Source organism: Mastomys coucha, unplaced genomic scaffold (assembly GCF_008632895.1).
Source record: "Mastomys coucha isolate ucsf_1 unplaced genomic scaffold, UCSF_Mcou_1 pScaffold3, whole genome shotgun sequence".
In the NCBI taxonomy this organism is placed as follows: Eukaryota; Metazoa; Chordata; class Mammalia; order Rodentia; family Muridae; genus Mastomys; species Mastomys coucha.
The window spans coordinates 39111335-39134243 of NW_022196909.1; the positions used below are offsets into that span (position 1 = coordinate 39111335).

The 22909-nt window shown below is 39.7% G+C and overlaps 1 protein-coding gene across 22 annotated transcripts in view; it reads left to right on the top strand.

The window, feature by feature from the left end:
* Positions 1-22909, top strand: part of Pcdh15 (protocadherin related 15) — a 1206525-nt gene that overhangs the window by 1009213 nt on the left and 174403 nt on the right. For all 22 annotated transcript variants that reach the window (XR_004112186.1, XM_031346915.1, XM_031346916.1 and 19 more), the window contains 2 exons: positions 3977-4201; positions 18252-18368. Coding sequence is in view for 21 of the 22 variants with exons in the window: in XM_031346915.1 (XP_031202775.1) it covers positions 3977-4201; positions 18252-18368 (342 nt within the window). In the remaining variant the exon portion in view is untranslated. The remainder of the gene's footprint in view (positions 1-3976; positions 4202-18251; positions 18369-22909) is intronic.

Consider the following 22909-nt stretch of genomic DNA (forward strand, 5'->3'; position numbering starts at 1 on the left):
GCTGTAGAGAAATCTTAGGGTGTTTTGTGTGAACACCTTCCTCTGGGAGAACCCATAAAATCAAAAAGGAGAAAGTCTGTAGTCCTAAGAAACATCATATATTTGCAATATTAAATAATGCTATATGGTTTTATCACCTTGACAATAGAAAGAAAGAGCTGATTTTCTCAAAATAATATTAATTATTGCAAATATCCTCCACATCCATCAGAGAGCTCCCACAAATATCAAATAGATATTAATATGCCTTTATATACATATATATACATATATACATGTACATGTGTTCAAGTATATGCATATATGACATGTATATATTCACATATATATGTACAAATGAGTTATTATACTTTCCCCATATAATTTATACACACATATATAAAATTATTTATTTTGTAGTTAACTTTTTATCATTTTCACATTTTCCAAATTTCTAACCCTTATTAACTGAATTTCCATATTAAAACCTTTTTGCTCAATTTTAATATTGTGAGCAGCTTCTGACTTTTTAAGACAAAAGCTCGAGTTAACCTATACATCTCATGTTGGGGAATACCCCATTTAATCCTGACACCGAGTGTCTGTGAAGCACATTCTAACAAAGTAAACCTCAGTATGTTTATATTTCACCTGCAGAGCAGAACTTGAAATGTTCTATCAAGGATTTCTTGATATGCCTCCACAAATACTCACCTGGGTCACAGACATTAATAAGTCAAGACATGAGTCTGCTAACCTGTAGAAAATCACCTGCCCATTTGTTCATCCATCCACCTCTTCAACCATCAGGCATACTAGGTGCCCAATTGTAAATGTCACTTTTATTCAGATGATGGGAAGAGATGAGAGCCATACCCAACCTGTGCAAATACATGAGTTGGGCTGAGCCCAAAACTTTTCTTTTTTCTATTCTAACAATCCCTTGCCTAGGCCTGGAAGCTTATAGCCTCTGTACAAGCTAATCTTCTGAGCTGACTGACTCAATCCGGCTTCTCTTGGCTACAGCCTGAATTGCTGTACTTGACCTAATACTAACTTTAGCAATAAGTTATTGTCTTATGGAACCTACTCATTTTCTGTCTTCATCTGTGTCTAGTTTGTTTTCTCAGCAACCTGTCTCTGAAAAACTGTCCTGATTAAAACACACACTTTGGTTGGTGGTTGAGTCCTTGGGAGCTGTGAGGGTACTAGTTAGTTCATATTGTTGTTCGTCCTAAGGGGCTGTAAACCCATCAGCTCCTTTGGTCCTTTCTCTAACTCCTTCATTGAGGACCCTGTACTCAGTTCAATGGATGGCTGTGATTCTCTACATCTGTGTTAGTCAGGTACTGTCAGAGCCTCTCAGGAGACAGCTATATTGGCTGGATTGTCCTTACTTTGCCCTGAGAAGGTTCTGTGCCCCAGTGTAGGGGAATGCCAAGGCCAGGAAGTAGGAGAGGGCAGGGTGGCAAGCAGGGGGAGAGGAGAGGCAACAGGGGTTTCTTCTTGTTGGTTTTTGGTTTTGTTTTTGTTTTTGGAGGGGAAACTGGGAAAGGAGAAATCATATGACATGTAAATAAAGAAAATATCTAATAAAGACACACACACGCATGCACACACACACACGCACACACACATACACATATACATATACACACATATACACACACATATACTCACATACACACTTGCATACGTACACATACACACATACACACGCACATAGACATGCACACACACATACACACATGCATATACACACACACAAGACACGCATACACACACATACACACATACATGCATACACACATACACATATATGCACACACATACACACATACACACATATACACATATACACACACACATACACACCCACACACATATACACACACATACATACACACACACACATATACACACACAGAAACACACATACACACACATGCACGCATGCTCACATGCACGTACCACATAAACACCACGCCACAGGGAGTTGGGCGTATCCTATCTCTGACTTATTCTGTCAGATCTTTCTGTTTCATCCGTTTGCCCCTTTTGTAGATGTCACTTTCAAACATGGCTGCTCCTTCTACAAACTAACCTTGCCTTCTCTGCTGGGGACTAAGGTAGCGTTCGAAGGACACTATTCTAGTCAGATCATAATGTAATTTAGGGCATGTCTGCCTTCAGCTGGATCACATCTTTGCGTGTGACTCCTTGCCTGGGCAGCTATGTTGCTGGATGGAAATTCCTCTTCTCCTAACTATATGTTATGTCTTCTGCTATATTTTGAGTAATTGTTTTTGCTATTCTAATCACATCATTTTTTTTCCTTTCCTTTCCTCCTCCTAAATATCCTCAATACTTCTTGCTCTCTTTCAAATTTATGTCCTCCTGTCTCACCAATTATTGCTATATATATATATGTTACATACATATATGTGTATGTTTGTAAATACATTTTATTTTTTGGTGATGCAAAAGTATCAAGATGGATTCACAACCTCCAGAGAATTTTCAGTCAGCTTTAGACAACACCCAGCATTACTAGTCAGAAACAAGGTCCTAAGTACCAAGACATACTTTCTATACAACCTTGAGAGGTTTATTTTTTTTTCCTACTAGGAAAAGCTGCTTTGCAACTGTGAGCCGAGAAGCAAGTCAGCTACCAGACAAAGAGAGAAACAGAAAGGATTATTCAAGGCCATGTAAAAATAAAACGATCAAAATGTCAAGGGGGGGTGCTGATTGATGTTCAAGGTTCTAAAGAGCCAGAAGGCATTGTATTCTGTCACAGCATTGGGAGGATTAGATTGCTGTTGTTTGAATCTCGAATGTCCCCCAAGGCCCATATGCTCAAGGCTCGGTCCTCAGCCTGTGGAATTATTACATGTTGGGGCACAGAGAACATGCCCTTGAAGGAAGATATTGGGTCCCCAGCCCTGTCATGTCTCTCTCTGTTTCCTGGGTTTCATGACACAGACAAAACTTCTTGTGGTCCTCATTTACCACCATGATGTACTGTAATTCCACATATCCACACAGGGTATGTGTGGCGACCAGAGACTGAACCCCACTTTATGAGTTACTTAGCAGAGGAATTTTCTTATAATATCAGAAAGGCGGCTAACAGTGTGGGTCCAAGAGTGGAAACAGGATAGTTTTAAACAAGAAAATGACACAAAATCTGTGCTTGGACTGGTCCACTCTACTGTGATGTCATGAACTGAGTAGAGGAGAGCAAGACGAATACCTAGGCAGTATATACCCAAATGAGTGCTCATTCAACAAACCCAAGGATCTGCACTTCTATTCTTACACTTCTGCTCCCTCCAGCAAGGAGATTTTTCCAGTCTGGGCTACTGAATGGAACAGCTACTCTACCTCCACAATACATACATACATACATACATACATACATACATACATACATACATAACCATCTTTTATACAGAAACAAAACCATCTTTTCATTTGGGCTTCAATTCAGATCACCTTTGGATGCCACATCATCTTTTCCCTTTTATTTGGGTATTTATGTCTTATTTCTCTTCCAGGCTATGGTTTTTACACCACAGTTCATTTTATTCCCTTCACTGCACACCTTCTGCACAATGAGTACTTAACTGACATTGGTCAAAGGCAGGGAAGTACAGGGTAGAAGCCTTCGTAAATATATGACCTCACCCTTCCAAGGCGTCCTTCTGAAAAGCAACCGTGTCCATATTTCCTTATTTTCCTTATGGGATTTTAGAATCTGTATATGTAGATCACTCCCTTAATATTTCTACTAAAAAGTATTTCATGTTCATTATCTCATGCCTGTCCTTTCTCCTCCTTTCTGTGTCCCGTTTCCCGATACATGACAAGTCATGTGTCTCTTTCCTATCTTCAAATCCATGCTGTTTAAGGTGCTCATGTGTTTCCATCAGCCCTCAGTCCATGTGTGATGAAACCCTCTGATGTAACCATTCTCCTCTCTGACTTGTCCTAGGCCAAGGATGTTGATCTTGGAGCCAATGTGTCCTATCGGATCAGAAGCCCGGAAGTGAAGCACCTTTTTGCACTGCATCCATTCACGGGGGAATTGTCTCTTCTGAGGACTTTGGATTATGAGGCCTTTCCCGACCAGGAGGCAAGCATCACATTCTTGGTGGAGGCCTTTGATATTTATGGGACAATGCCACCCGGTATAGCGACCGTCACAGTAATTGTGAAGGTAAGGAACCTGGGGTGACTGCCCTCCTCTCTCTACATGCCACATCTATTTTTTTTTTAAACTCATGGTGTACTTTTGAAACAAGCCATAGAGACTCAGTGGTATGAACAAAGGATAACAATTTATTGCTGTGAAGTACTTATGGGGACTTGCAAAATAACCCAACAAGATGGATTTTTTTTTTAAACATTCATTTCGTTATTTTATGAATACAAGTGTTTTCTCTCTGCATGTACACCCACATGTCAGAAGAGAGCATCAGATTCTACTATAGATGATTGTGAGCCACCATGTGGGTACTGGGAATTGAACTCAGGACCTCTGGAAGAAGAGCCAGTCCTCTTAACCTACAAGGTGGATTTTAAAGATGCATTAAACAAATCTCTTTGAAGGACAACTATGAGTCTGGTACATGCTGGGACTGGTCAAATCAGAACTTCATTTTGATACAGTATGGTCCACAGTCCGTAGCAATGTGGATATTAACATTCTGAGGTTACATAAAGAGAGATACAGAGTACAGATGATGAAGAGTTCATTTGGCCTCAGGATGGATGAGTTTAGTTTGTAATTTCAAGACTCTAAGATAAAAAGAGCCTCAGAGACAGGTGGGTTTAATGTTTAATTCTGGATCAATCTTCGATTTTTCTGCACTGGGGCTTGGCTTACCTTCCTGGTGAGTAAGAATTTGTCTTGACCTCCAGGCATGGTGGTCAACACAACTATCTATGATTTTAGCAAAAGGGAGGTACAGAGTGTCCCTGCAAAAATAATATCAGCCCAGTCTGTGTGGTTAGTTCTAGGGTATGTGTATATATTCTCTTGGGGTGAGAAGCTGTCATGACAGGAAAGTAGATACAGATCACTCAGTGAGAATGACAGAAATCAATCAAGTACATCAAAACTGCACCTGAACTAGCTTAATGCTGTGGTAGGCCTGAGTCCTTAAGCATTAAAAAGAGGAAAATAGCCCAAATTGTTACTAATATGTGCAAATATAACTTTTATTTGCCTGATATAATTTGTCGTCTCCTAGGTTTACTGCTTCTGTCTGCTAACCTAAGCCTAAGTCCTAGAAGCTTCTAGCCTCTATACAATCTTATCTAGGCCTATAATGTTTTCAGCCTCTGAAAACATTACCACTGAAGAAGCCCAGCCTTTATAGCTCTTTCTGAACTCTGGCTGTCTGGTTCAACTCAGCTGTTCCTGGTTCAAACTCTTCTCCAAGCTGGCTGATCCAGTCTGGCTTCTCTCTGTTTCTCCTCTCTGTTTCTTCTCTCTGTTTCTGTTCTGCTCTCTTTGGTCTCTGGCAATCTGTTCTGATCTTCTGCCTCCTTCTCGTTCTTTGGTTCATTTTGTCTTCACCTGTGTCTAGATTGTTCTTTCTCTGCAACCTGTCTCTGTACAAACTGTCCCAGTAAAAACTGCCCCCTTCTCTCTCTGCACTACTCCTCAAGTAGCTTCCTTTTCCTCTCTCTTCTCATGAGAGTTGGACATATCCTGTTCTGTCAAATCTTTCTCTGATTCATCACTTTGCCTGCCACTCAATTAGACATCACTTTCAAACATGGGTGTTTCCATCTACAAACTAATTTTACCTTTGTTGTTTGGGATTAAAGGAGAGTACTAAGAGTGTGTCTTTATTCCAGCCAGAGGGGATTAAAGATGTACGCTAAGGGCTTTGCCACACCACAACTAGAAACAGGTTCTTTCATGAAATAACACAATCTCAGGGTTCACAGTATGATCAAAACTTCTGCAACAGACATGTGACAATGGAAGACGCCTTTTATTTGATGGTGTCTTCCTGTTCTGCCCAGGTTGGAAAATAGCTAATCAAATGTCACTGACTTCTCTCTGAAGAGTAGCTGGTGGTGATGGTCAGAGTTACCCAAGAGTGGAGTTGACAGCTCTGGCTTTAGGCTAGACTTATGCTTCATGCAGGTAGTCAGAAGAAATCAAATGGGAGCTAAATATATTAAATTGATTGGAACACAGACTGCTTTGATTGTATCCTCGAAGAAATCAGTAGAGACAAACTGGGTTCAAATATTTTATTTTTTTTTAAAAAAAAATATGTGTTAATCATCCTGGCTTCTTTGATAGGTTTTCCTCTTCCCAGGATGCTCTTCTCTGTGATCCAAGGTTTCACTAAGACTTGCAGCAGCATCTGGAAGGGATCCAGTCACTGTGGCTCATTCTGACCTCTGATTTTAGAGGATGTTGGCACTAATCCCGTGCCTCAGTCTTTTGTTTTATTCAGAGAACTCAAGTTTTCCAGTGAATAAATCTGCCTGATCCCTGTCATTTATTTACTGTGCATTTGAAACAAAACTTCTCTAATAATTACATACACGTTCAACATCATCTTTTCTTTATTTTTTCTTACTTACATAAGCATAATAATATTTCAGGCTATATTTCTAAAAAGCAGATGGTTCCCTTTTTTTTCGGGTAACTCCAGGTAGGATATGCAAATTGAAACTTTAAAACTCTCCCATACACTACTGAAGCCAACAGAATGTCCCCACTGTTCTTAGCAGACAACTAGAGTACAGGTTCCGTTCCTCTACTGACACAGCCTCCCCAGGCTTAACAAACTCTCTGCTGTTTGTTTCTATCTGTACCAGCAGGCTCTCCTGCTGATCATATAATTTCATAGTATTTGAGGGAGAGATATTTGCTCCACATACAATCACCAAGGCGACAGTGTCTTAAAGATCCCCTCTCTGAATAGTATGAGCAGAGGCATGCCTTCTTTTGTAAAGAAGACAAACTGAAATGGTAAAGTTATTTAGTATTGAGCTCATCTAATATTTTAAACCTTGGTAAATGCATACATCAAGGGAAACTTGGAAGAGCATATGCCTACATGATGAACAAAATAAGAGTTTACAGCAGATACTGGTTAAAAACTTTTCCAGTGTCAAGTTCCAATAGTCTAAACCAATGGTATTTTAATATATAATTATATAATATAATAGTATAACATATCTTATACTATTACGTAATAGCATAAAAACTATATTTTGTTGTAGATTTAGAGGACACTGGTAAAAAATCTTTATTGTATGGAAAATGGTAAATTAAGTACTATGGGTAAGTATCTAAAAATCAAAAACAAAACAACAAAGAACGTAAATAGTAAGATCCAATATTATGCCCTGCCTTCCAAACAACTTATAAAGCAAGCCAGTTCTTAGAATCCAAGATATATAATCCAATTATATAATGATATAATTGCAGAGCTAGAAGGAGTGCAGATCAGAATGGCTGAAGGTGTTCATAGGCAAATGACACCTTCAAGGGACAAGGGACGAGTGTGTTTGCCTGTCTCAGAGTGCTCTGTGGGGCAGGAATGGCTAGACAGAGTACCTGCAATAAAGGATTGCCCATATACAGGCTCAGGTTGCGGCAAACAGTGGCACATGCAAAGACCTCATTGTTCTTTCAAAGGGCTTTCCAACAGAACAAAATGTTGATATTCTACTGACTATAAACAAAGCATTAGCTCTTTCAGAAGGAACCAATATACAGGGCTATGGCAGCACTGACACCACAGCACCTGAGGGCCACTGAGTAGGGTCCTGGCTTTGATTTGGACATAGAAGCCATGGCTTGAGGATGTAGCCTGATTTTAGACAAAAAAAAAAAAAAAAAAAAAAAAAAAAAAAAAAAAGCAGAACCTCTGCACACTTTAATACTAACAATATCCATCATGTCTCTATCTAAATGAGGACATTTGAACAAAAAGATAACTATAGGAAACTAGCTATTGAAGTATTGGTTGATATTTACTACATGTCCACTTCTTCCCCTGGGCAGCCAGATGGATCTGGACTGAAGGGAGGTAGGCTTACCAGGTGTACAGAGCAGGATCTTGGTCTGAGGGGCAGCGAACATACCTGGGCACAGCTTTGGAGTGCTGGTTCATTTACTCTGGGGAGGTGGCCATGGTCTCTGTGTATCACTGTGACTGTGTATCACTATGACCGTATCCCTGTGACTATGTATCATCACTGTGACTGTGTGTGTGTGTGTGTGTGTGTGTGTGTGTGTGTGTGTCACTGTAATTGTGTATCACTATGACTGTGTATCATCACTGTGACTGTGTAGTCACTGTGACTGCATGTCACTGTGACTGTGTATCACTGTGACTATGTATCCCTGTGACTGTGTATCCCTGTGACTGTGTATCCCTGTGACTGTGTATCACTGTGACTGTGTATCACTGTGATTGGGTGTCACTGTGACTGTGTATCCCTGTGACTGTGTGTCACTGTGACTGTGTATCACTGTGACTGCGTATCACTGATTGCGTGTCACTGTAACTGTGTATCATCACTGTGACTGTGTATCAATGACAGGGCAGGGTTGTTAGAAGATGTTTCATCTGTATACTTAGGGGTTGTAGAGTCAGGGGAGGAGGAAACTTTATAGGGTCAAACAAGGAGTGAAGCCTGATAATTGTCAGAACAATAAATTCCTGCTAGGGTTGATGGTGGGGGAGCCAACTTTATGTCACCAGGTTGCAAGGGGAAGGAAGCCAGCTCCTTCTTTCCTCACATTTGAGGTATCTAGGGTTGAAGCTTCCTTGACCCTTCCTCCATAACCCTGGATCATTACTATTCCACTGTTATTTAAATGTACTGAATGTGTGGGGCTGGAGAGATTTCTGCATGATTAAGAACATTGTTTTTGCTCTTTGAGAGGATCTAGGTTCAATTCCTGGCACCCACATGGAAGCTCACACCGTATCTGTAACTCCAGTTCCAGAGATCTGATGCCCTCTTCTTGTCTCTGTGAGCATCAGGCATGCACAGACACATATGCGAGCAAAACACCCTTACACATAAAATATAATTTAAAAATAAAAAAAAAAAGAATGAAATACTGAGCTCCTCCATAAAGTTATTTATCTTGAAGAAATGGCTCTGTATGGTGGCCTTCTGATATCTTTCATCTTCTCTTCTGCTCGTCAGTGTCTTATTAATGTGTTTCTTCTAATGCATTGGCCATCAAATTTACAAAGCTGAACACATAGGGAGACATGATTTTCGGACCTCTTCATATTCTATCAGTCTAGACTGCAGAGCAAACTGTCACCGGTTGCCTCTAGACTAGAGGAAGCCAATAAAAATGTGCGCACACATTGAATTTGTCTCCTGAGCTGTGGCAATTACAAGGGTCTCTTAGAACTCCATCAGTAGTGCATGGTGGTTTCTGGAAGTCCTAAGAAAGTATCTTATTTGTGCATATAATACAGCCTTTTAACATTCATTGATTTGCATTTTTACTTCTAATTGTAAAACAAAAATCTCTTGTCACGGTTTACAAGCTCTCACCTACTTCCAGTGGGAGTGAAGAAAGCTGTTAAGATCTCATTCGTACTAAGGCCTTATGACCAGTGAATATAGGTTCTGTGGTCACAGCGACCTTCCAACCATGCACAGTGCTGTCCCTGCCCCAAGGAGCTACCTGTCCTACACTGTATAGTGCTTGTCATGTTTGATATTTTCTTATATCTTCAGAAAACTTGGATTGAACTTATTTAGTTTTCCAAACAATAATAATTTATATCTTCAATATCTCAGATTTGTCTGCAGGAATCTGTTAATAGTACACTACTTCTCAGAGATAGTAATCACACATACATACCACATATACACAAACAAACATATATACCACATACACACATATATACACACCATAGAACAAGTAACACACACATACACACAACACATACATACATACCATACACACATATACACACATCATAGACAAATACCACACAAACACACATACACCATAGACAAATAACACATGCCCACATACACATACCATACACACATATACACACATCATAGACAAATACCACAAAAACACATATACACATACCACATACACATATATACACATATTATAGACAAATACCATACACACATACAAACACATATACACATACAAACACATATATACATGTATACACACACAGACAGATACATATACACATGTATACACACACATACAGACAGACAAACATACACACACTCAACCCATAAACAAATAAAACTCTGGAAAACATGAGACTACATAAAAGTTAATACATTTCTACACAGCAGAACTACATATAATATTAATATAGAGTGTCTATTTCAGAGAAATAAAATGATATTTTTGATACCAATAAAGAATATTTGGTCCTGTTTATAAACCCTCTCCTGGGACTAATATTCCAAAGAATGATATTTGAGGAAGCTGCCTTAGGTTTTAGAAAAAACAAATATTTGTATGGCTGAATATTGAATGGGTTGTTGTTTTAAATATAGATATAAATTCTACCTCTTTTCTGTCTTACCAGCAACAAAAACTGTCATAAAATCTTTAAAACTATGCAATGGTTAAAGCTCTTGAGGCAAATATGGAGGATCGTTTAAAATCCTCCTTCAGAAAGTGTTACTTTAAATATTATATGAGATTTTTCTTTTCTGTTGTTCTTTGTTTCATTTTGTATTTTTTGTTTTGCTTGGTTGTCTGTTTGGTTAGTTTTGTGTTTGGCTGGTTGGTTGGTTGTATTTTGTTCTTTTGAGACAGGGTTATCCTGTGTAGCCCCTGCTGTCTGGAGCTGATTCTGTAGGCTGATCAGGCTGGCCTCTAACTCACAGAGATCCTTGTGCCTCTGACTCATGAGTGCTGAGATTAAAGGTGTGTGACACCACGTGCAGCTGTTTTGTTTTGTTTTTTAGTGAAAATTCAGTTCAAGTCTTCTTCCCTAAAATATTCCAGTGAATTTTGTGGTCACCTTTGTCATATATATACATATACACATACACATACACATACACATACACATACACATATACATTAAACCATGGTAATGAGCATAGGCCTGTAGTATCTTGGTTGGAGTTTCAATGTTCCTCAAAAGTTCTTTTGGTATACAGTGTGAGAACATTGAGAATCAGGGATCTTGTTGATTGGTTCCCAAGGGCACTAACATCATGAAGGGATTAATTCACTAGCAGATTATCGAGGAATGAATTAGGGAGCGTCTTTGTTTAAACTAAATTGTCTCTTTTGCTTTGTTTTCTGATCACCATAAAGTACAAAGCTTTGGTCTATAGTGTTCTTCAAACTCAGAACTGTAACTCAAAATAAACCAATCCCCCCTTAGTTTTCTCAGATATTTGGTGGCAGCCAAAAAAGATTACAAACTCAGAAATTCCACTGTCCCCTAACAAATCTAGGTGTCTTGGGCTTACTATTGCAGTTATGAAGCATCATGGCTAAAAAGCAAGTTGGGGAGGAAAGGGTTTATTCAGCTTATAACTCCACATCACAGTTGACCACCAAGGGAAGTCAAGAGAGGAACTCAAACAGGGCAAGAACTTGGAGGGAGCAGCCGGTGCAGAGGCCATGGAGGAACGCGGCTTCCTGGCTTGCTCAGTCCACATGGCTGGATGCCTCAGCTTTTCTTCCATATGAGCTGGAATCCTAAAGAAACAGGCATTAATGACAGTGAAGAAATAGACTTGCTATTGAGGGCAGAAAGAAGCAGGCCAAGAGCAAAAATGTCCTTATACAAGCTTCCCACAGAAGGTGTGGCTTTGATTAAAGTCATGTGTCTTCCCACCCCAAAGATCCAGATTAGAACTGGATCTACCTGCTTCAAATTAAGTAAAAAAAAAGAAACCTCTCACAGGTGTACCCTCCTGCTGCTTGTGACCTGTGAGAAAAGCCAACAAGCTCATCTGAACGCTGCTACAAACTCCTTCAACACCACCGCCCCATTGGTCCCAAGGAAATATCTCTTCCTAGCATCAGTTCCTGATTGTCTGGCATTGTCTGTGCCTGTAATTCTTGGTCTGTCAGGCAGTCCTCCATTAGGTCCTCCTGCCGGAGATGCTTTTGCAGCGGTGTGGCCCCCGGTGTTTACATAGAGGTGGCCCCTTCATTCCCACTACACCCTCCAACTTTGAATGCTAACTAGTTCCACAGGTAGTCAAGTTGCCGTGACCAACCATCTCACTTGACAACTAAGAAAGAATCTTCAGGGATGAGTTTAGTTTTTCAAAAGCTGTGAAAATATCAAGGAATTTGACTCCTATTTAAGAATGTCCCCCATATGAAGCAAGAACATATGCCATTTGTCTAGAGGCACCCACATCTTGACAACACACTCAGGAAGAAGTACAGGGATGAGAGGAGTCAGGAAGCATCCCCCAAGAGGAAACAGAAGCCAGAAGCCAGACCTACAGGAAACGAAGAGTGTGACAGCTCCTGGATGGACTCTGTCGGCCAGGAAGAGACCTAATTGGCACTGAACATAGAGCCAACTGTCCTGAACTGAGAGGAGTTGGAGAGCAGGGTGGCCAGACAAGGCAGTGACCTCAGCAGACAGAACTGTCAGAAGCATAGAGGTAGATCCATCCACTCTTTCACATCACTGTGTTTCTTGGTGGGAGGTTTAGAGCTGAAGGAGATTTAGACCACAAAGGATTCGTTTTTATAAAACACACCGTGTTGGTCATCTCTTTATTTAGTTTCTGTGTTCATTTTTTTTTTTCAGTTTGTTATTCATTTATAAACTGGCCAGCTAGCATCCAGCATCCTGGAATGCTGTTCAATATTTTTTTTCCCTCGAATCTACCCTTTGGTCTGAACAAAAAGAAAAAAAAAATGGTTTGCGTGATTATTTTAGACTTTTCATTTTTGAAAATGAATACATAAAACTCATGTTTTCCTTCCATCTAGCTAACAATAACTTAAGGTCACATCTTATTTGTAGGGCGCATGGATTCAAATTACAAGCTTTACTGGTTAAAAAATAACACAGTGAGAGATGCCTGGTGTTGTTTTCGTTGAAAACCATGGCAACATTTGGAATGCTCTGTTGAAACACAAAAACTCATTTTTGTTCAGATCAACAAATATAACCACAGGAAGCAAACTATAATGGGTTTTAATGATAAAATTAACTCTGGGGCAGAGGAAGAAATCTTTCCTTTTGCCAATACTGTCCTCTAGTGGTAGAGTTGAGTTTTTATATTTAGCTGCATAATAGAACATTTGCACACCAGGAGAGTTGGTTTTTTCTTTGATGGCCCTGAAGCATAAATATAATGAACTATTGATTATGCGTGTTGGCATTGCATTCCAATAAACTGTCTCACCCAAAACAGCGCATTGTGGGAGAATGATGGGCAATCTGCCACATATTTCACCCACAATAGAGATCATAAGCCTAACACATGTAGAATGGGCCATGAAAAGAAATACTGCTACATTATAAAGCTATTGATTTATTTTTCGTGCTGTCAATGGCAAGCAAAATAATGAGAAGGATAAGCAATCTCTTGATGATCTTCTGTTATTATAACCTTTGGTGTGTGTGTAATCGGTTTATGAGGATGGATATCGAGGCACCCAGTGTGAACCTCGTAATAGGGAAAATGTAACCTTGCCAATACCTGCCTAGAAGGATAGAAAAATGGGTCTCTTCTCTCCATACCACCAAGAACTGAATTAACACAACTAGAAAAAATGCATCCTGCTCTCACCCTGCTATCCCACCATGAGAGAGTCGAATCTTCCCCAAAAAATTTATATTTCCTTGGGCCAGAGGGACAGGATTAAGCTACAAAATGAAAACAGAATCAAACAACAACAACAAAAATAAAGCAGGAGCGCACCGAGTTTTCAACCTTTGGAAAGTCAGGTAGTTAAATGTATGATGCCGGGTTCTCCTTTTATAACCTCTAGAAGTTATAGACAGTTTAGGGGTTGCATGTGAATTCCCATCTTTAGTTATAAAGTACACTCACTAAATTATCCACTATTCTTTTTTTTTAATTTATCTATTTATTCACGTTAGAACCCAATATCGGCCCTCCGCCATTCCACCTTTCCCTTCTCTTGTGAGAATGGAAAGCCCGCCTCTGGGTATCACCTACCCCAGTAACACCACTTACCACCACCACTACCATCACTACGCGGCACATAAAGTCACTCCAGGACTAGGTACATCCTTTCGGACTGAAGCCAGACAAGGCTTCCATTTAGGGGCATGGGATCCCCAGGCAGGTGGGCAACAGGCTCAGGGACAGCCCCTGCTTCAGTTGTTGGGAAACCCACATAAAGACCAAGCTGCTCATCTGTTACATATGTGCGGGGGGGCTAGGTTCAACCCATGCCCGCTCTTTTGTTGGTGATTCAGTCTCTGGGAGCCCCCAATGAAATCAGTGGACAGTGTGTATGCCAAAGCTTCCTCCATTTTCCCTGCCCGAATCCGCAGATGAGTCCTTTACACCACTGGTTATGGAGAGCTAGTGTCTGTAAGCCCATTTACTAACTCAGATTCTACACTGCATAACTTATAAACAAAGTCTTCCTGTTAAAGAAGAGGATGTGAGCACATGTCTGAGGCCATGCCTTTTTTTTTGTTTTTTTTTCAATTTTGCTAACTGTTGGGGCACTGTTTCTAGATAATGCCTTCAGGATCTTCTCACGTGGCATACTGTATTGTACACATGAAAGGAAACTTGCCTCGTTTCTCACACATAGCCATTTTCGAACATTTCTGAAAAAAGAGCCATTTACAACTGGTTAATTAGTACATTTCAAGCTAGCTTTGGGTGAAGGAGGGGTTCTGATGCTAATGTCCTGTTCCCCAATTGTCTCTTGATCTGTCTGTAAAGAAAGATGGGGTACAATTGCTGAGCAGAAGGTACAGGCAGGACTTCTGGGTCCCAGGAGGAAAAGACAGACACAAGGAAAGGGAGAGGTGTTTCTGCCATGCTTTGGAGGAAGTAGGACACAGCAACCCTGTGAAATCCCTGGGGGAGCTGGAGTCTGTGGCCACCACTACAGGTGGGTGGCAAAGGATGTTTGGCAGGGACTAGGTGGGACTAGCCACTCAAGTTTAGGGAAGGTGGAGAGATGGAGATAATAAATTGGTAAGGGCATGCTTTCCAGGAAATAAATATCAGCGCCCAACAATTCTGCCCAAAAAGACAATTTATAAAGGAACAAAATATGTATGTGTCTTGTCTGTTGATTCAAGGGAAGCCAGGTTGGGGATGGTGGCAGGGCAGTAACATAAAACTACACACAACAATTGGGTGGGTGCCAACAAGTGCTTGCTGACAGAAGTCTGTTATAGCTGTCACCTGAGAGGCTCTACCAGTGCCTTACACATGCAGAGGTAAGCTGGGCAGTGGTGGCACATGCCTTTAATCCCAGCACTTTGGAGGCAGAGGAAGGGAGATTTCTGAGTTTGAGGCCAGCCTGGTCTACAGAGTGAGTTCTAGGACAGCCAGAGCTATACAGAGAAACCCTGTCTCAAAAAACAAACAAACAAACAAAAACAAATACAGAGGTGGAGGCTCACAGCCAACCATTAGACTGAGCACAGGGTCCCCAATGTAGGAGCTAGAGAAAGGACCCAAGGAGCTGAAGGGGTTTGCAACTCCTTAGGAGGAACAACAATATGAACCAACCAGTACCCCCAGAGCTCCCAGGACTAAACCACCAACCAAAGAGCACACATGGTGGGACTCATGGCTCCAGCTGCACATGTAGTAGAGGATGGGAGGAGAGGCCCTTGGTCCTGTGAAGGCTCTATGCCCCAGTGTAAGGGAATGCAGGGCCAGGAAGTGGGAGTAGGTGGGTGGGTGAGCAGGGGGAGGGGACAGAGGGGTTTTGGAGGGATAACCAGAAAAGAGGAAATGTAAATAAAGAAAATATCTAATAAAAAATAAAAATAAATGTTAATACTCTTCCACAAAAAAAAGAAAAGAAAAAAAAAAGATGTGTCTAAATACATATAAAAGAATGAATAGAGTGTTTTACCACACTCATTTAAGAGTGAATTTTAAAAGGTGCCTTGGAAAGGAGCAATAGATAATTGACAAAATTTGCATAGAGCCTAAATGTGTTTGACCCGAAGCACTCCAGACAGTCCAGGATGTGATGCTTGATCAAACATTAAAGCAATCATTGTAGTAAATATTATTAAGTCAGAGAAAAATGGCATGCAGCTCTCCCTAAATGATAAGATGGGTAAGAAAAATACTTGTCCGCCCAGAGGAATTGATTTGTTGTTTTGGGCTCTTGCAAATAATTATATCCGTTCAGTCAAGTCAGTATCTGTCTGAGCCACCACTTTTATTTGTCAAATTATGGTTAGGAGAGTTTTCACAGGGACATCTCTATCTGGAGTCAGATAGTATCCAATAGTACAGTATCCAGCACTTAGTATCTGCTCAATGACTGGCAGAAGCCTTCACTACCACAGTGAAATCAGATGCATATAAATCACTTTGAAATTTTCCCTTAAGTAAATTAACACTGCTTTCTAGCTGTAAGCATATGTAATTGTGAATAACCATCATGGTAGTATGCTTCGGGGAAGATTTCCTCCTCTTATTATTTTATATTCATTAAAACGGAAGTTGAAATAAAGGGCATTTCACAGTTTGCTCATGGAATCATATTAAGTGTGTGGGATGTTCAAACTTGTGGTAAGAACACAGAGAAATTTTAAAGGGAAGAAACAATAAAACAAGTAACAAGACATTATCTTTTATCCTGTTTCCTGGGCTCTATTTGGGAGTGATAGGGGACAGGGTTTCTCTGTCCTGGAATTCTCTCTGTAAACCCAGGCTAGCCTGGAACTCAGAGATCTGCCTGCCTCTTCCTCTTGAGTGCTGGAACTAAAAAGGTGAGCCACAACACCTGGCCTACACCTTTTTTTTTTTTTAAAAAAAAAGATCACATTTAGAGGCAGGCATCTTGTTTGTGGTAAAGCTCTGACTTATGGGTATGAAGGCCTGAATTCAAGACCCAGAGTCTACAGAAAGACAGAAAAGAAGAAGGGAAAAAAGGGAAGGGGAATGGAAAAAGAAAGAAAGGAGGAAGGGAAGGAAGGGAAAAAAGGGAGAGGAGAAGAGAAGAGAGAAAACCACTGGGCATGATGGCACGTGTTTGTAGTTTGGGGTAGGCAGGGATGGGCAAATCTCTGAGACTCGTAAACCAGCCAGTCTAGCCTCCTGGGAGTCCCAGGCCCGTGAGTGACCACTCCTCATAAAAGGAAGCACAAGCATCCACAGAACATCGCTGGAAGTCGTTCTTTTAGCCTTCAAATGCACAGGTGAACATGTGCACACCCACCCCCCCCACACACACACACATGATGAGTTCGCACACACGAATGCTCATACATTCACACCAAACAAAAATTCTCTGCATTTTCAAAGGTTAGAATGTAGACCCAACAAGCAGCTGAAAGAGTCAAATGCAGATATTTGTATTCAACCAATGGACAGAAGCTGCTGACCCCTGTGGTTGAATTAGGGGAAAGCTGGAAGAAGCTGAGAAGGGCAACTTCTGTAGGAGGACCAGCAGTCTCAATTAACCTGGACCCTCGAGATCAGCATATACTGGCTGATATGAGGTCCCAACACATATACAGCAGAGGACTGCAGGGTCTGGCTTTAGTCAGAGAAGATGCACCTAACCCTCAAGAGACTGGAGGAGACAGGTGGGCAAAGAGGTATGGGATGTAGAACAGTTGGGAGGGTGGACCAGGAGGGGAATAAAATCTGGAGTTTTAAATAGATAGATAGATAGATAGATAGATAGATAGATAGATAGATAGATAGATAGATAGATAGATACATAGATACATAGATAGATATATAGATGGATAGATAGATAGATAGGAGATAAAAATATCAAAACTAATAAATAAAGCTAAGCATCTTGGGAAAAAAAGAATTTATATCATACCTTTAGGGATAGCCTGGAGAAAATTCCATGCATCACTTGAGCAGTAGAAGTGTGTGATATTTTGAGGGTGATCTTCAGCTAATATCACACACACTGATATAGGGACTAGACTTCTCTCTAGGGTGTAAGTTGGGTGTAAACCAGTCTGGAGGGATAAAACCGGCCTTGGTAAATAGCTTACCTGACATGAAAAACCGAATCGACCTAACCAGTTTCCTGGTCTCCTTTGGCCACAGCACTAAATCTCAGTTCTACTTTACAGGACATGAATGACTACCCTCCAGTGTTTAGCAAACGCATCTACAAGGGAATGGTGGCTCCAGATGCCGTTAAGGGGACACCAATCACCACCGTTTATGCTGAAGACGCAGACCCACCTGTAAGTAGAAAAGATGGCCAATGCTCTGGGCTGAGATTAGAGAGTGTCCTGATTGAGAAAGCCCCTAGATCTTGTGGACCCTTCTCCTTCTTTGGGGAGTTCTTGCTTACTGACTACATGGCTACTGGTCATGTTTTATGTGACCAGTGATGAAGGCAGATGGCTGAATGAATCTAAGCTTTTTAGTTAGATTTCAAATGTCTACTATTTGCCAATTTATCCAGCGTTAATGCTAAGCACATGCAGAACTGTTTGCATTTGGAATCATGAACCATTATGCAGAATCCTTATTTACGTTGAATTTCGTGTGGGAAAGTTTTCATATTCACGGGTTTCTCTTTTATTTATGCACAGCTATTTTATAAGCAAATGTTAAGCCCATATATAACAACTTTTTATAAACATAAATCTCAGTATCTCTTTCAGATGCATTTAGATGATTTTTCTTTAGTCATGTTGAGCGTTGACCTATTTCTAAACATCCCAAGTTGCCAATCGAGACAGAGGGCTTTCAAGTAATACATAATTGTAACAGAAATAAAGAAAATTTTTTCTTAATGTTGTTAAATTGTTACATTTGATGCAAGTCAAAAATAATGACACCAGTATAAAACACTCTGTATAAATCCTACAATTTTTTCCAATGTCTTTTTCTTTCTGAACAGAATATTAAGATTTATATGTTTTACTTTGAAGGAACTCATGCTACTAATGCTTTCTAGAAAATGCAAATAAATATATTATATGAGCTATTGTTGAAAAGCCTAAAAAGATTAAAGCCTTAAATCATGCAAGTGACTTAAAATTATGTCTTAGTGCTAATATGCATATTATTTCTAAAACAAGTTTTTACTTAAGAAAAATCAACGGCAGTCACAACATTTTTTTCAGTTCTAGCAGCCTCAAGCTGTATGAAGCTTGCTGTGACTCTAACATCTGGGAAAAAAGAATAAGTTACCTTTGGAAGCAATGGCTGTTAGTTCAGGAGCTCCTTCCCTGGGATGTTAAAACACTTTTGTAACTAGCTTATCACAGCTTGGAAAATAAGCCAAAGGTCATAGCTGTAAATGATGCATCAATAGCAAGAAGTACCTGCTGCCCACTGTCCACTGTGATCTGTGAGCACACCAGGATCAATGAACACCCACTGCCCACTGGGTTAATCAACTTCTGCTGTCAAGAAACTCACAATTGGGCAAGATAGAACTACAGAGAGAAATTAGAACACAGTAGAAATGATAAATGAAGCATTTAGGAGATCATTAAGTTTAAGAGTGTAATTGATGGGTGGCCCTAATGGCTCTCTTCCTCTGTACAGGGTGCTCAAAGTCTTAGGGCGTTTGCTTTTGGCACGTGTGACTTTGGTACCAGGTGAGCTTGATTGTTTCCATGAGGGTGATAAATGAATTCTTGGTCAATGATCTACTCTATTAAGTTACCTTTCCTAGAAGTCTCTGATTTAAACCGTGAAAGTTGTTTCTAAAACTTTCCTAGGTCTGCATTTCTGTGGAAGAAAAAGGTTTTAGTTCACATCTTCAGTTCTTAGTGATTATTGAAATACCTGATGATTAATTGATGATGATGATGATGATGATGATGATGATGGCAGCTTTTCAGCAAGTAAAATAAGTACTCAGATCATTTCTATTGGCTAAACATGCTGGCTTCACCTCCTGTATTTACTTACAAAAATCTGGCTCTGTTTCCATTGAGCGCTGGAACAGTGACAATGTCTCACTGTAGCAATTATTCAGATTTTAGCTTTGTAACCATTTCTGTAGATCCATTCCCTTGAATTAAGATGCCTAATAGCTTAGCTGCATCCACACCAGAGCAAAATAATAACCTGGTTCCAAGAAAATTTTTCAGAAGACAAGGCTGTATGCATAATTTTAAAATATTATAATTGATTTTTTTTCTTTACACTTTGATGTTGGTTTCATAAAATCCTATCGTTCCCAGATATTCTTACCAGTGCTCTCTTCTCTCCTATTGCTAAAAACATTCACTTACCAATAGACAATAATTTTAATTTGCCATTCTGCAGGGTTTCTGTTCCTTTATCTATTCCAGTACTTGATCTATTACTGCACATATAATACTAAATGTTCATTTGGTGACCTCTGTTCTAAGGCTTAAGACCTTCAATGGTAGGAAACCCACTCAACATTTGTATTCCCACATCTTAGTTCAGTAAAATAATGGTCAGCTAGGAAAAAATTTGCATAATGGAATAGATAGATAAAGTAATGTCTATTTGTATCCTCTTCAGTCTTGGCAAGTGTGCAGGTTCCTCAGAAGTTTGAATATATATATATTCAATAGAATATATATATATATTTCCATGGAAATATTGAAAACTTGCTGTCTCCAAGCTCCAGTTAGGTTGCTGAAGAACTGAAATTTAAGGATGATATAAATGTATGCTTAGCACAGCTTCTGTTTAAGATACTGTTTTTTAAAACAGTATCACTTATTCAAAAAACACCTTTATGTTTGGAGACTTACCACATCTTGTTCAAGACACCCCATTTGATTTGAAGAAAGTGAGAACCACACATTTTCAACTATAAAGTAGCAAGAGCAAACCCTTTGAAGTGTCATAGGCAGAGGTTGAGTGCAGTCTCAGAGCCTGAGAGAACACTATTTCTGAATATAAATTAAAAATTATAAAATGCATGTTGTGCAAAATTAAAGCTCTGGAGGGAGGAGCAATCTTCCAGGATTCTAACACCATTGAGATTGTCTCTTCCACTCTCTCAGGATGGCAGGATTAACATGAAGGAATGATAGACTGCTGGGAATTCACACACACACACACACACACACACACACACAGTCATAACCTTTTCTTTCTACTCACTAGGGACTTCCCACTTCAAACTTGCACACAGCAAAACTCTATGTGTAATTTCCACAGGCATGTCTTGGTTAATTCTGAAAGCTGCAGGTCACACTTTGTCATATGGAACTCTGTTCATAGGCAGGATTATAGATGCAGTAGAATGTGCATCTGTCAACACAACCATGGGACAATTGACATACATAAGTGACATGGGCTGTTCACCCATTTCTAAGAAATGACACATAGGATTCCATGGGAGCTCAACTCCTCCGAGTAATCTTTCCTTTCATACTGTACGTGAGATTAACAAGATTCCTGTTAAGTGAGGCATTAACAAAAAATGGTGTTAGTAGCTCACAAATTTCCTTATCTTCAAACAAATACATGGTTTTAGAGAAATATGAAAAAAATCCTCATGAGAAAAATCATAAATGATCAATAGTAGTTGGTTTCTAATCCATTCCTAAGCAGTAAGTATTCTTATATTTCTTCAGAAGGAATAATAAGACAATAATTACCAGGGTGATGTCTTTCATATCTTTTGATGAAGATGTGAGACTTAGCAGTTCTGGATTCCGATGAGTATTTTAGGGAGTGTTTGTACAAATGGCTTTAACAGCCATCATCACTGTTGGGGGCATCTCTACTGATCTCTACAGAGGGAAAAGATGGTCATTTATTTTATTTGTACAACGAGTACTTTGTGTTTTATTAAACTGCTGTGATGTCACCGGGAATGCCAGCCGATCGACATTCCTGAGAATGCTTCCCCATCACTCTGCAGCCTGTGATAGCCAGCAGGTCCATAAGGGAGTAATCCCATTTTGACTCACAACATGCTCTGTATGCAACACTGAGGGCTGCCCAAACCCAGAAATGTTATGTGGTGTGTTTACCTCCATTTAGAGCACTTGTCTGTTTCTTTCCTTTCGTATCTCTGCTCATTTAATTTTTACCACTCTTCATTTCCCAGCCTCTGCTATAACATAGCATTGATTCAGGTTGTTGCCAGCTTTTCCACAGAAACTATTAACTACATGATATAGAGCATGAGGGGTATACACAGCTCAGGAGTTCTTTCTTACCCAGTAAAGCTGAAAACAGATATAGTCGTGTTCTACTTGCACCATAGATAGCTTGTAGACACTGAGATGACATAGCCCAAGTTCATGTCCCTTTGGTTACAGAATATTAAATGGAAAGAACACCATAAAACATATGGAGTGAGGCCTTTAAACAATAGGGGGGTATAGTTAGATTTGAAGGCAAAAAAAAAAAATGAGAACACAAGGTTTTTATTAGAAAGGTAAATATGATTGATATTTGGAACTGGCATATCAATGCATTTTAAGTATCTGTCATTTATGGCTTCTCTGGGGCTTACATTATGTTATGTAGCATTATAATGATATGTTTGAGGTAATGTGTCATGAACTGTAAGTTACTAAAAACAATTACGTGGTTACTATTTTTACTTGTGATCAATGCTACAATTAATGTACAGATGAAAACGTTTCCAGTCTTATTTAGAAACTGTCAAGCTTATCAAGGTTAAAGGGATATATTTGTTTATTTTTTTTAAATACATTTCTTTCATATAATATATTGACATCATAGTTATCCTCACTCATATTTTCCCCAATATTCTCTATCTCTCCACCTTTCCAACTCCATATCTTCTTTCATTCTCTCTCAA